Source organism: Periplaneta americana, chromosome 3, assembly GCF_040183065.1.
Source record: "Periplaneta americana isolate PAMFEO1 chromosome 3, P.americana_PAMFEO1_priV1, whole genome shotgun sequence".
NCBI classification, from domain to species: domain Eukaryota; kingdom Metazoa; phylum Arthropoda; class Insecta; order Blattodea; family Blattidae; genus Periplaneta; species Periplaneta americana.
Genome location: NC_091119.1, coordinates 73,000,124 through 73,014,775, shown reverse-complemented (window position 1 = coordinate 73,014,775; position 14,652 = coordinate 73,000,124). Strand labels below are relative to the sequence as shown.

Here is a 14,652-nt window from a genome sequence, read left to right as displayed (position 1 = left end):
GGTGTTCAGAAACCCAGGATCACGGCAGAGGTCTTTTTGTTCCGGGGACAACAACTTGGGCACGAATTTCGCAGCCATTCGGTTTATGTTCAAATCATCACGCAGAATTGCACGTGCAGAATCTTTACTCACTCCAACCTCTTCGGCAATCTCCCGCATGGTCAAACGACGATCTGCCATCACCAAATTTCGCACCCTCTCAACAACAGCTGCACTCCGAGCAGTTTGGGCCTGCCACAACACTGCTCACTCTCCGCTGATGTGCGGTCATCTTTGAATCGGTTGAACCACTCCTAAATTTGTGTTACACCCATTGTATCTTCCCCAAACACCTGCTGAATCTTACGAATTGTTTGACTTTGAGAATCACCAAGCTTTTGACAAAATTTGATGCAGTATCTTTGCTCAATTCGTTCAGTCATCTTGCGAGAAAACTAAATCCGACAAACACTTAGAACAGAACCTTACTTGGCGACCACCAGCCAGCGACTGGCACAAGCGAATGCGTTGAAAAAATTCAAGCATGCGCATTACGGTTACTCCTTCCACCGTGCACAGTGGCGCCGCCTTAGAATCACTACTTTGCGCGGGAAAATTTAAGGTCGGATACTTTTTAGACAGGCCTCGTATATATATATATATTGGGAACCAACTGATACTGGGGAAGCTCTGTGTACAGCCCACATTAGACTAAGACACATAGTACAAGGCTTTATTATAATGATTATTGCTTCAGTCACTGACCTTGTGTAAGAATGTTGTCACTGGGAAACACAACATCCTCAGACTGATCCATGAGCACCTGAATCTCCTCTTCCTCGCGGGAATGGTTTAGCACTGAGTCCAGACTGCCAGCAGAAGCACTCAACAGTGAGGAAGTGTCTTCAGGAGATTTGCTGCGCAGACTGATACGATCGAAGCTTGTTGCAAGCCCAGACACCTGGCCACCTCCACTGGTGTTGCTGCTGCTGTTGAATGTGTCAGTCATGCTCGTGGCACTATCCTCATGTGCCGATATATCCAACTGCAGCTCAGATTGATGATTTTGTTGAGGACGGTTTCGCCGCTTTGGAGGCAATGGTGGAGGCTCACCACATGGTGTATCACAACTGTCAGACATGTGGTGAATTCTGAAAAAATTAGACTTGCTTCAAATTTCCACACTTTGGATTCATTTGCAAAAATTTAACGTATTACTCAATTTAACACTCGAATTTCAAATACACATAAGTAAATGTTGCTCAAATAAAGTTAACTTGACATGTGACACAAAAAAATCGACCATTTTTTTTTAAATTTCCTAAAGTAAAATGAAACGTGTCTGGAAAAATTCAACAGAAAGAGGAAACATCTAATACTCAACGTCTATAAGGATAAAGATAATGCATATCACGTTATACTATTGTTATTACTAAAGCCAAGATTACAGTGTATGTAAAATATGTTCTGTTCAACATCATTTTGTAAGTAATATCTTCATTGATGATTTACATGCAGTTGTGTATATAGAACATATATTTCGACAGAGAAATATTTTTCATTTATACTTTCATATTTCATAAGAAAAGGTTTTTCGAAGCTCATATTTATTAAGAAAGTAATATTTTATTTTATAGTAATAGGTTTTTTTTTAATAGAAAAGAAAAAGTGTAAATAAAAGGTTTCTTATTCAAAGTTTTTACTCAAAAGTATGAACACTTAGAAGGTGTTTATTCTCAATAAAAGTATAATTGAACTGGTCATTATTAAAAGGCACTCATCAGTTCATGATGAATTGGACATCTTGATAGATTTCTTAAGTTTCCTCTGAATTTAATAGAGAATGAAACAAACCACTTACACTGCAATCCTGCCTGAAATTTTAAAAGAAATCTATGTACCGTACATGAATACAGAAGAATTCCTCGTATCTGGCAACTGTGGAATAAAGCCAGTGCCGGATAACTGATTTTTTCCGGATAATTGAAAAATACGTTTATAGGTTATGTAAAGACATAAAGTACGGCACAAACATTTTTTTCCATGTTGTAACTTATTAATTTTCATATAGATATTTAAAAATAAAGTTTTGAAATGCGTACAATGTTTATTTTTAGTACTGAATACGGGAATGTTCATTCATCAGTTCGTAATTATTGTAATATATAATAGTGTACAAAATACTAAAGTTTTCGTAACCTTATGACAATTTTAAATAGCAGCCATGTGATGTGAAGAGCTGTGTAGCCAATGTTGTAACTATGAAGATGAAGTAGTGCTCAATAATTTGAACCTCTTTAACATATCTCTAATGTATTCTTGTTTACTTATATTATCTACCATTTGAATGAAACTTTTACACATTGTAGGAACAGAGAACTTCACACTTTCCTATTTAGACTCGTCCAACACCCCTTCGAAATGGGCGAGTTCAAGTAGTAAATTTAAAGATATCGTCTCAGCACATTGTTTGCAAGACTCAAGTGACAGCTTACTGATGCTACCCAATCTACTCCAGGGACATAACGGGGTTTTCTGTCTATGTTTTCACACGTGAACAATGTAAAGAGTAAACAATATGGGACATGTGCGATCCATGCAAACCACTCACATCTTTATCTGACTCTTCTCTTTCACATGAATGATTTCTTTTTTTTGGCCTAGTCAAAAGTGCCGTTGTTTCGGTATTGCCAGTTATTTGTGTGCTGGATACGAGAGATTTTACTGTAATTGTATATTCTTTAAAGTTAGACCTATGTATATAACAGAAATAACAAATCTATATACATTATTTGTGTTGAGTTGAAACTGTCCACTGTAAATGTATTGGTAGACACTGATATGTAATCAATATCATGCACTCCTACATGTGGAGACTGGAGAGCCTCACACGTGTCGTGCCTCTCCTAGGCAAGCCAGCATATTATCTGAGCAGCATGAGATTGCTAAGAGGTGTAAGGAGTGAGCACTTGTGAAAGCTTTCAGGCGGACTGTATTCTGTCCAGCCCCAGACCAGTTATTTGCAGGTTTCGTGACGTGTTCTTTCTGCTGTGTCAGACGCAATAATTGTAATTTTATTTTACCCATCTGCTGTTAAGATTTCAAAAGTTTACACTATATCAATATGTTTTATAAATAAGAACGTTGTTGTTGTTGTTTAATGTCTTGCATCTGACAATGAAGCAATTAGAATTCTTGCTCTCCAATACTTCTGTGCTACAATTTTTTCTGCATGCAGAGCACCACGGGTCTTCAAGTGGTCTTCGTTCATCTCTGTTTGATTATTGCATAACATAATGGTGAAGTCAGAATTCCCAATTTGTATAGATGGCTCGCTAGGCAATCATGGTTTGTGATGAGTCTGAAGGCTGCTACTGTTGTCTTCCGTTGTCCTTGTGGGATTGTATCTGGGTTGGAGATGAGTATGTTCCACTTCTTGCCTTCAGCACCCTTTTGTATCTCCTGTAGATGTATGTATATGTGAATAATTTCATTTCCCATAATTCCAGTGTACTGGGATCCATTGTATAGTGATCACCTTCTTAAGTTTTTGGAATTGTGCCAATATTTAGCAATCTTTGATATGCGTCGAACTCTTTGTATTGTGTGAACATATTGCTTGAATTACAGCCTTAGATTCAAGAGAACATTACTGCCTTAGTGAATTTGTTTATTAGGAGATTCATGAGTGCTTGTAGTGTTGTGTGTATTGCCATTATCTCTCCATAAAAATTAGTCATGTCCGAACCAACAGAACGATGAAAGGAGAAAAATATGTATGGACTCAAGTTCCAGTTTTGTACTCTTTGCCAGATCCATCTATGTAGATAGTTTAAATATAAAATACTGATGAAAATATGCCATAGTTGCATGTGTTCTTGATAAGTTTGAGAAATATCACTGCTTATTTCCCAGCCTCCTTTCTTTGCGATTAGAAAATTTATGGAACATTTTATCATTAACATTAACGATTTTTTCAGTCACAATATTTTCTGTGCTTAACATTGCCATGATGGTTTGTATTAATATATTTCTTAGAAAATTCTTCACTCTTTTTAATGTAGAGAAATACTCCTCGGGCTTAGCAGTAGTAAGTATGAAAGGTTACTGTTTTAAGGACAATGAAAACTTCTGTACATGTGTCACGCCTCTTCCTGTATTAGGCATGATTTCATATTTGCCAAGATTCTATGGAATTCTTGACTCTCATACAAAACAGTTCAGTTTTCAGCCATTCTTTACATATGAGCAACAAGTGTACACTTAAACAGTTTTATGAAATTCAGAAGAAGGATATTTTATGTAATTTAAATTGTGTTTGAAAAGAGAAAAATTAAACAGTTTTGCTGCTGACAGATTTGTATTGAAGACAAATAAATGGTATCACACACCTTTATTGTAAAGACAAGACATTGCAAGTTTCCTTTCATTTTCTTCGCAGGAGGAGTTTCTTTATATTCATGAGTGATAGAAAAAAAATTGTTTCATTCATTCATTCATTCATTCATTCATTCATTCATTCATTCATTCATTCACGTTTTCCTCAATAAATGCATTTACTGCATTGTAGATACTAGTGGAATTGGCATTACAATGCTGCAGCTGGTTGTATAAAATATTCGAAAGAGGCATGATCTGATGGAAAAATGCTAGCCAAAATTTGAAGCTCTGGTTGTTCAACCTACAGAGAAATATTTTCTGCTTTCAGTATGGAATGGTTTCTGTCATGCAATCTGTGAGGCTTAGCTATATTTTCTTCATTTAAAAAAAAAAATTATAATAACTAAACGCCTATTGAAATTCCATTGATTCTGGTTCACGTTAACACTTTGTTTTAAAAACTTAAAATTGTTAAACAACACGTTAAAAGTGTTAAAATTAAAAAAAAAAAAGTTATGTACCTTAGATAGACAGCCTGTTTGATGTCGGTGCTGCATCACCTTCAGTGTCTAATGAACTACTGTTGTTCCTGTTGATCTTGCATTCTGCCATTTGCATTCGTCAGTTGTAGGGGTGGGGGTGTGTTGCTCCTATGGTGAGGGGTGGTTGTTTATGTGCTATGTATCATGATGTCGAATAATGTATGGGTATTGAACTGTATTTGTGTATTAAGTATATATTGTGGGTGTGTTATTGTATGGGCTATTCCATCTCAAATCGACCGAAATATAGAGAAAATTGACCTTGCAATTTTTAAATACAATGAAACTTTTTCTGTCCGTTGACAACTGTGATACACTGCTTTGTGCAAAGTTTGAGGCATCAGAACTTCATAGTGTTTAAATTTAAAATATTTAAATTTATCGTATTTTCATAAAATTAGCAACTTTAAACTATTGTGGCTCCGAAACCCTTTCACCCAATGATCAAAATCATGGTATATTTTGATGCTGGGAATTAAAGTTTATATTGACATGTAAACAGTTTTTCTTACTTTTTATGGAAAAGGAGAAATTTAGATTTTTCTTCATTAAGTCGCCTTTGCCCACAAAAAAATATTTTAAAAATATATGGTTAGATTCCGCATTGAAAGTACAAATAAACACATATTTTTTACTGGTGCACCGTTGATAAGAAACTATTGAAAATATCAAATAAAGAAAATAGTATGCGCGTGAAGTAACCAGCTGACTGTGAGGCAGGAGTTAGCCGAAACAACCAAGGCCAGGAGACAAACACGTGATGTGTCGTCTAGCAGTCATGGCTGGGCTAGCTTTATCACAAGTTTTCATAAACACAGGAGTAAAATGACGCCCAATGCTCGCTTATCTTCATCTCTCGGCCAGTGCATGCGGCACTGCGTCGTTCAAGTCTAGGCGTGTGAAAAATAATTTATTTAATACCCTCAAAACTTATTGCCGAGCCACTAAGAAAACAATGCCGAATCCCTCTTAATAATGCAAGGTTTTTTTCTCAATATTTTTTTACATTTTTACAAATGGGCAAAAAGCCTAAAAGTAAGTAAAAATCAGATTATCTGTCTCTCCGTATACAATAAAAAATAAAGATTACTTCTTAACATAACCTACCAAATGTCAGCTTCAAAATGAGCTCCTGTTCAATGTTCTGCAGTAAACGGTTCCAGAGGTCTGAGTGCTGAAAGAGGCTTGTTTTTATAAAATACGCTAAATTTGTCGCTCAACAATACGAAAACCGTTTGACTTTCGATAGTATATTTTTGCAAATGCATTCTCCTTAGCACCTTGTATAAATAGGGAAAAAATTAGAGTATTAAAAAAATGCGAGGTTTTTTACTGATCGATTTCATATGGAATAGCCTGTATGTTTGTATATTTCGTATTGTTCTAAGTTGTTTAACTGTGGATTTTTTGGTGTGATGTATAGAATTTCCATATCTGTTTCTATATTATTGTAGTCATGATTATTGTTGATAATATGTTCTGCGTAATTTGATGTGATGTAGGGTTTGGTTATAGCTTTAATGTGTTCATTATATCTAGTTTGAAAGGTTCTTCCTGTCTGTCCTATGTAAAAATGTGGACAACAATGCTTTTCTATATACTGATTGAGTAACAGGGAGATGGGGAATAATAATGAGCATGGAAATCTTTTGACTTTTCGATGTTACCCTATTTAACAGGACGATAATATGACCTGGAACATCAGTAGTATCATCTAACATTACTGACAAAAACTTAGATTGTTTCATTTCATTATGACACACCATGAGTACACAAACAGTCTAGAAGTTCATTTTGGATTGTCTTGGAAGCTCCCTTAAACACTGTTGAGTTTAACAAATGGTTTGTAAGACAATCATGCAACTTTCCAGCAAATTCTAACAATTCTCGAAACTCACCTGGATTTGATGATTGTGACGTTTTGTCATGACCACATAAAGGAAGTTTCATTTTTTCACAAAACTACATGTAGACAATAATTTTCGAGACAATTTCTTCATTTTCTCTCACTTTCCAAATTTGTTTGTTTGTTGTCTGTAAGCATTACTTATCTGGTATGCAATATTTACTTTTCTTTTTCTATTTTAAAGGCATGTTGGATCCGATAAGTATAATATAAATATCAAATATGTGTAGGTTTATTACAGTCAAATTACTTATCAATAGTACACACGTTGAACCATTATGATATTACATGAAATGGTACATAAAAGTTTTTGACAAACGTTTTCGCCATAACCATGGCATCTTCAGGTCATATTAAAGGAGAACACAATACATGTATATTTACATGTGTATTTTTTAATGGCATATGTTTTTAAACTTTTTAACGATTGTTTCACCAGAATATTTTAAGTCTTCATCATGCGTTATTGTGTTCTTTAATATGACCTGAAGATGCCATGGTTATGGCGAAAACGTTTGTCAAAAACTTTTATATACTATTTCATGTAATATCATAATGGTTCAACGTGTGTACTATTGATAAGTAATTTGACTGTAATAAACCTACACATATTTGATATTTATATTATACTTATCGGACCCAACATGCCTTTAAAATAGCTTTGTTAGGAAAAGTAAATATTGCATACCAGATAAGTAATGTTTACAGACAACACACAAACACATTTGGAAAGTGAGAGGAAATGAAGAAATTGTCTAGAAAATTATTGTCTACATGTAGTTTTGTGAAAAAATTAAACTTCCTTTATGTGGTCATGACAAAATGTCACAATCATCAAATCCAGGTGAGTTTCGAGAATTGTTAGAATTTGCTGGAAAGTTGCATGATTGTCTTACAAACCATTTGTTAAACTCAACAGTGTTTAAGGGAGCTTCCAAGACAATCTAAAATGAACTTCTAGACTGTTTGTGTACTCATGGTGTGTCATAATGAAATGAAACAATCTAAGTTTTTGTCAGTAATGTTAGATGATACAACTGATGTTCCAGGTCATATTATCGCCCTGTTAAATAGGTTAACATCGAAAAGTCAAAAGATTTCCATGCTCATTATTATTCCCCATCTCCCTGTTACTCAATCAGTATATAGAAAAGCATTGTTGTCCACATTTTTACATAGGACAGACAGAACATATTATCAACAATAACCATGACTACAATAATGTAGAAACAGATATGGAAATTCTACACATCACACCAAAAAACCCACAGTTAAACAACTTAGAACAATACGAAATATACAAACATACAGGCTATTCCATATGAAATCTATCAGTAAAAAACCTCGCATTTTTTAATACTCTAATTATTTCCCTATTTATACAAGGTGCTAAGGAGAATGCATTCGCAAAAATATACTATCGAAAGTCAAACGGTTTTCGTATTGTTGAGCGACAAATTTAGCGTATTTTATAAAAACAAGCCTCTTTCAGCAATCAGACCTCTGGAACCGTTTACTGCAGAACATTGAACAGGAGCTCATTTTGAAGCTGACATTTGGTAGGTTATGTTAAGAAGTAATCCTTATTTTTATTGTATACAGAGAGACAGATAATCTGATTTTACTTACTTTTAGGCTTTTTGCCCATTTGTAAAAAAATATTGAGAAAAAACCTTGCATTATTAAGAGGGATTCGGCATTGTTTTCTTAGTGGCTCGGCAATAAGTTTCGAGGGTATTAAATAAATTATTTTCACATGCCTAGACTTGAACGACGCAGTACCACATGCACTGGCCGAGAGATGAAGATAAGCGAGCATTGGGCGTCATTTTACTCCTGTGTTTATGAAAACTTGTGATAAAGCTAGCCCAGCCATGACTGCTAGACGACACATCACGTGTTTGTCTCCTGGCCTTGGTTGTTTCGGCTAACTCCTGCCTCACAGTCAGCTGGTTACTTCACGCGCATACTATTTTCTTTATTTGATATTTTCAATAGTTTCTTATCAACGGTGCACCAGTAAAAAATATGTGTTTATTTGTACTTTCAATGCGGAATCTAACCATATATTTTTAAAATATTTTTTCGTGGACAAAGGCGACTTAATGAAGAAAAATCTAAATTTCTCCATTTCCATAAAAAGTAAGAAAAACTGTTTACATGTCAATATAAACTTTAATTTCTCAGCATCAAAATAAACCATGATTTTGATCATTGGGTGAAAGGGTTTCGGAGCCACAATAGTTTAAAGTTGCTAATTTTATGAAAATACGATAAATTTAAATATTTTAAATTTAAACACTATGAAGTTCTGATGCCTCAAACTTTGCACAAAGCATTATATCACAGTTGTCAACGGACAGAAAAAGTTTCAATGTATTTAAAAATTGCAAGGTCAATTTCTCTATATTTCGGTCGATTTGAGATGGAATAGCCCATACAATAACACACCCACAATAAATACTTAATACACAAATACAGTTCAATACCCACACATTATTCGACATCATGATACATAGCACACAAACAACCACCCCTCACCATAGGAGCAACATATCCCCACCCCTACAACTGACGAATGCAAATGGCAGAATGCAAGATCAACAGGAACAACAGTAGTTCATTAGACACTGAAGATGATGCAGCACCGGCGTCGAAACGGGCTGTCTGTCTAAGGTACATAACTTTTTTTTAAGAATTTTAACACTTTTAACGTGTTGTTTAACAATTTTAAGTTTTTAAAACAAAGTGTTAACGTGAACCAGAATCAATGGAATTTCAATAGCCGTTTAGTTATTATAATTTTTTTTTTAAATGAAGAAAATATAGCTAAGCCTCACAGATTGCATGACAGAAACCATTCCATACTGAAAGCAGAAAATATTTCTCTGTAGGTTGAACAACCAGAGCTTCAAATTTTGGCTAGGATTTTTCCATCAGATCATGCCTCATTCGAATATTTTATACAACCAGCTGCAGCATTGTAATGCCAATTCCACTAGTATCTACAATGCAGTAAATGCATTTATTGAGGAAAACATGAATGAATGAATGAATGAATGAATGAATGAATGAATGAATGAATGAATGAATGAATGAAACAATTTTTTTTCTATCACTCATGAATATAAAGAAACTCCTCCTGCGAAGAAAATGAAAGGAAACTTGCAATGTCTTGTCTTTACAATAAAGGTGTGTGATACCATTTATTTGTCTTCAATACAAATCTGTCAGCAGCAAAACTGTTTAATTTTTCTCTTTTCAAACACAATTTAAATTACATAAAATATCCTTCTTCTGAATTTCATAAAACTGTTTAAGTGTACACTTGTTGCTCATATGTAAAGAATGGCTGAAAACTGAACTGTTTTGTATGAGAGTCAAGAATTCCATAGAATCTTGGCAAATATGAAATCATGCCTAATACAGGAAGAGGCGTGACACATGTACAGAAGTTTTCATTGTCCTTAAAACAGTAACCTTACATACTTACTACTGCTAAGCCCGAGGAGTATTTCTCTACATTAAAAAGAGTGAAGAATTTTCTAAGAAATATATTAATACAAACCATCATGCTGCCTTGGCAATGTTAAGCACAGAAAGTACTGTGACTGAAAAAATCGTTAATGTTAATGATAAAAGTTCCATAAATTTTCTAATCGCAAAGAAAGGAGGCTGGGAAATAAGCAGTGATATTTCTCAAACTTATCAAGAACACATGCAACTATGGCATATTTTCGTCAGTATTTTATATTTAAACTTTTAATATTCATAGCATTTTGTAACTTTAATATTAGTTTAAAAAATAAATATAATTAAATATAATCTTCAACAGCAGCAGCACCAGTAGAAACTGGACCAAATATTCGTTATGGTTTCAGCTTCAACATAGGTAAAAAGTTAATAATACAAATTTTACTATGATATTTGATGATAATTTTACAGGCTGAAAATTCTAGTCCAGCTCTACAAAGCAAAAATGACACGAGCCACCACTAAGCACAACAGAAACATAACTTTAAAGTTATTGCACTAATAAAACATTTGTTTTCTTCAATTATCACAATACTGAAAGAAATGACTTAGTGCCTTTCAACAATGACTGATTCAATTATATTCATTCTGGTAAAAATAAATTTACATTAAGCAGCTTACATGCTCTTGTTACAGACATGTTCTCCTCGCATAATGACCATACCTTCCTGGGAGTGGAGGTTTGGGAGGTGGACTCGAGTCATTTAGAATTGACTCAGAGCTCTGAGAGTGTGGCATCGAGCCATGTCCGTGCCTTTCCAATATAGAAGAGGAGGTTTGTTCGAGGATCTGTCGTTCGCGTGGGGTGAGAGGAATATCAGGGAGAGAGCTGCGTTGGGGAAGGTCTGTGGCATAACAGGACGTGCGATCCATGATTGCTGGGTGGTGATTGTGGAGTCCAAGTGCCTTGGAACTGGTCTCACGGTTTGCAATTTGATCTTGAGCTAATGAAACAAGGTTCTGAAACATAAAAAAAAAACCATCATCTTAGTTTTAATTATAATTACATTTTATAAAATGGAAGGGCGTTAATGCAACTGAGTGCATGGTAAAATGCTAGCTCAGTATTCAGGAGGATGATTATTTGTTTGCTATTTTCCTTAGTCTTTCAATATGAATGTCTTCACTGGACTTGTAAATAAGCCATATCTCTGTCTCAAATACAGTGGGTGATCAAATTATTAGGGACACTTGGTAAAAGTAGGAATTTCATCTTCAAATTCACATAAAACACAAATAATTTGGATTTTCTCAACTGGAAAAGCTTTATTACTCTAAATAGTGTTTTATAAACAATATTATTACATATTTAATTGTGTAATAATGAATATGGAATGAAATAAACAGGAAACTAATATTTTGTCACACATCCCTTTGCAGCAATTACAGCATTAACTCTATTTGGCATACTAGAAATGCATTGGATACAATTGTTTTTAATTTCTTGGCTGTGATGCCACACATTGATCAGTTTTTCTATTAAAGATTGTGTATTTGTAATAATTTCTGAATGAATTTGCCTCTTCATTAGCTCCCAAATATTTTCAATCGGATTAAGGTCTGGAGAGTTACCAGGCCAATCCAGAACCTTAATTTTGTTATCAGACAGGAATTTTGTCACCTTATTTGCCTTGTGACAGGGCGCAGAGTCATGCATGAACACAAAATCACCATCTGGAAGCCATTCACGGACTTGTGGAAGAAGCCGTTCCTTCAGAATCTTTATGTATTGATATTGTCTCAACATTCCTTGAACAAAATACAGACGACCATGACAACTAATCACAGACCACATCATGAGGCTTAGAGGATGTTTAACAGTCTTGATAATACAGTCATTATTGTACTTTTCACCTTTCGCCTTCTAATGAACACAGATTTGTCAGCAAGTATCTGTATGGTAGATTGATCTGACAAACACACCTGAAAAAAGAAATAAACAGTAGGCTTACATAAAACACATTTGCACAAAGTAAAATTGTGATTGCCAAAGAAATCATGTGAATGACAAACAACTCACTTTTTTCCAATCATCCATAGTCCAAGATTGATGCTGCTTTGCCCAAGAGAGACGCTTCTTCACCAAGTATGGTTTCAGGAATGGTTTCTTGGTTGGAGTGCGACATGAAAACCCTAACTCTCTGACCCTCTGACGGGTTGTCATAGAAGATATGTTGATTCCAGCATCTCTCATTGGCGCCTTTCTATGTAGAAGACTGTTAAACATCCTCTAAGCATCATGGTGTGGTCTGTGATTAGTGGTCATGGAACTGGTCGCCTGTATTTTGTTCAAGGAATGATGAGACAATATCAATACATAAAGGTTCTGAAGGAACGGCTTCTTCCACAAGTCCGTGAATGGTTTCCAGATGGTTATTTTGTGTTCACGCACGACTCTGCGCCCTGTCATAAGGCAAATAAGGTGACAAAATTCCTGTCTGATAACAAAATTAGGGTTCTGGATTGGCTTGGTAACTCTCCGGACCTTAATCCGATTGAAAATATTTGGGAGCTAATGAAGAGGCAAATTCATTCAGAAATTATTGCAAATAAACAATATTTAATAGAAAACTGATCAATATGTGGCATCACAGCCAAGAAATTAAAAACAATCGTCTTCAATGCATTTCTAGTATGCCAAAGAGAGTTAAAACTGTAATTGCTGCAAAAGGGATGTGTGACAAAATATTAGTTTTCTTGTTTATTTCATTTCATATTCATTATTACACAATTAAATATGTAATAATATTGTTTATAAAACACTATTTAGAGTAATAAAGCTTTTCCAGTTGTGAAAATTCAAATAACTTGCGTTTTATGTGACTTTGAAGATGAAATTCCTACTTTTACGAAGTGTCCCTAATAATTTGATCACCCACTGTAGTTGAAAGTGTTCTCAAATAAGTAACAGATAAATTCTTTTTTATTTTTTTTTAACAACAAGAGGTACTTTCAGACGCTATACTGTTTCATTCAACATGAATGTGTGAACTAAGTGGTATGGTAAAAGAATGAGAAAATAGCATTCCAAAGATAATGTTTAAGAGCATATGTACATTTTATTTTCTGTTGAGTATGGGTTACTTTAGTGCGAAATATTATATATCATTAGGTATGTATCGTCAATCTCGTCTACAGCCAGCCAAGGTGTCGACCACTTTGTAGTTGCATAATAAATTTCCATTATCATTTTCATATGACCTATGACACTGCGATCTCACATTACAGGTTTTGATACCAGACAAAAAAGTGTATTTAAGGAAGCCCAATAATTGCGTGAAACGTCTATACTCGAATTAAAGTAATAAAATACAATATGTAATTACTTCAACACTAGTGCATTTTATTTGCTATTCATGTATATGTTACAGCTAATAACCGAAAACAGGATAATATCGAGACTAGCCAGATTTGTTTGACATTACCCAACAAGTGTGAAAAATGCTAAACATTTCAATTTCAAGTTCTGAAATCGGACTTTATCAAGCTAATAAGAGATTACCCATTCGTGTTTGGATAATGTCAAAACAACATAGCTTCTGTTCCCGCGAAATTAGAGGAATATTTCAAATTAAATCCGTTTATTGTTACAATGTTCCATGGTCAGTCTTACTTCAGAAGTAACAACGAACAGTTGTAGAGTAGAAAGTGTCGTCTGACTGTAGTGATTGATGTTAAAGTGACTGGACATCCTGTATTAGCCAGACAGTCCTTTTTTCTGAGAATTATATTTGTTATATTTTCTAAAACTGAATCAATATTTTTAACTGTATATTCGAATTAAACAAAACATAAACAACAGAATACTCTCCTGAAAAAAGTACATGGTATTCATTAATTTTTAGTATGTTCGATATTGACTTTGACTCATACTGCTGTTCCAGTGTATGAAACAGCGGAACGTCATGGCAATATTTATTTCAGATGGTGGTGTGAGCTCACCATTCTATCGTAAGATGGAGTGCCAAGTCCCAGTACAAGGGCAGTAGTGAGTGAGAATGTGACATGCGGTGCAGATGACTGTGGACAAGTGTATAAGTACATGGTGCAATGAAGGATGATGCACATGGTCAAAAGTGGACTGCATGGTTTCTCTGGAAAGAGAGACAATCAGCAGCACAAATTCACAGGCAACTAGTGGCTGTATGTGGTGAGAAAACACATACAGCATACCATATTTAACGAGATTAGGAATTTCAACATGGGGAAAAGAGTGAGCAGTGGTAGACCAGTACTGAGGTGTACACCACCCACAGTACAGCAGGTGTCCAACTTGTAACTGACAAATCGACACAGTACCTTCATTAAGCT

At 34.7% G+C, this 14,652-nt stretch overlaps 1 protein-coding gene across 5 annotated transcripts in view; it reads right to left on the bottom strand.

Annotated features, from left to right (window-relative positions):
* The window catches only part of C3G (C3G guanyl-nucleotide exchange factor), a 403,493-nt gene that overhangs the window by 163,561 nt on the left and 225,280 nt on the right, over window positions 1–14,652 (bottom strand). For all 5 annotated transcript variants that reach the window (XM_069820753.1, XM_069820750.1, XM_069820751.1 and 2 more), the window contains exons 5-6: window positions 11,006–11,301; window positions 745–1,130 (exon numbers count right to left, since the gene is read on the bottom strand). In XM_069820753.1, coding sequence (XP_069676854.1) covers window positions 745–1,130; window positions 11,006–11,301 — 682 coding nt within the window. The remainder of the gene's footprint in view (window positions 1–744; window positions 1,131–11,005; window positions 11,302–14,652) is intronic.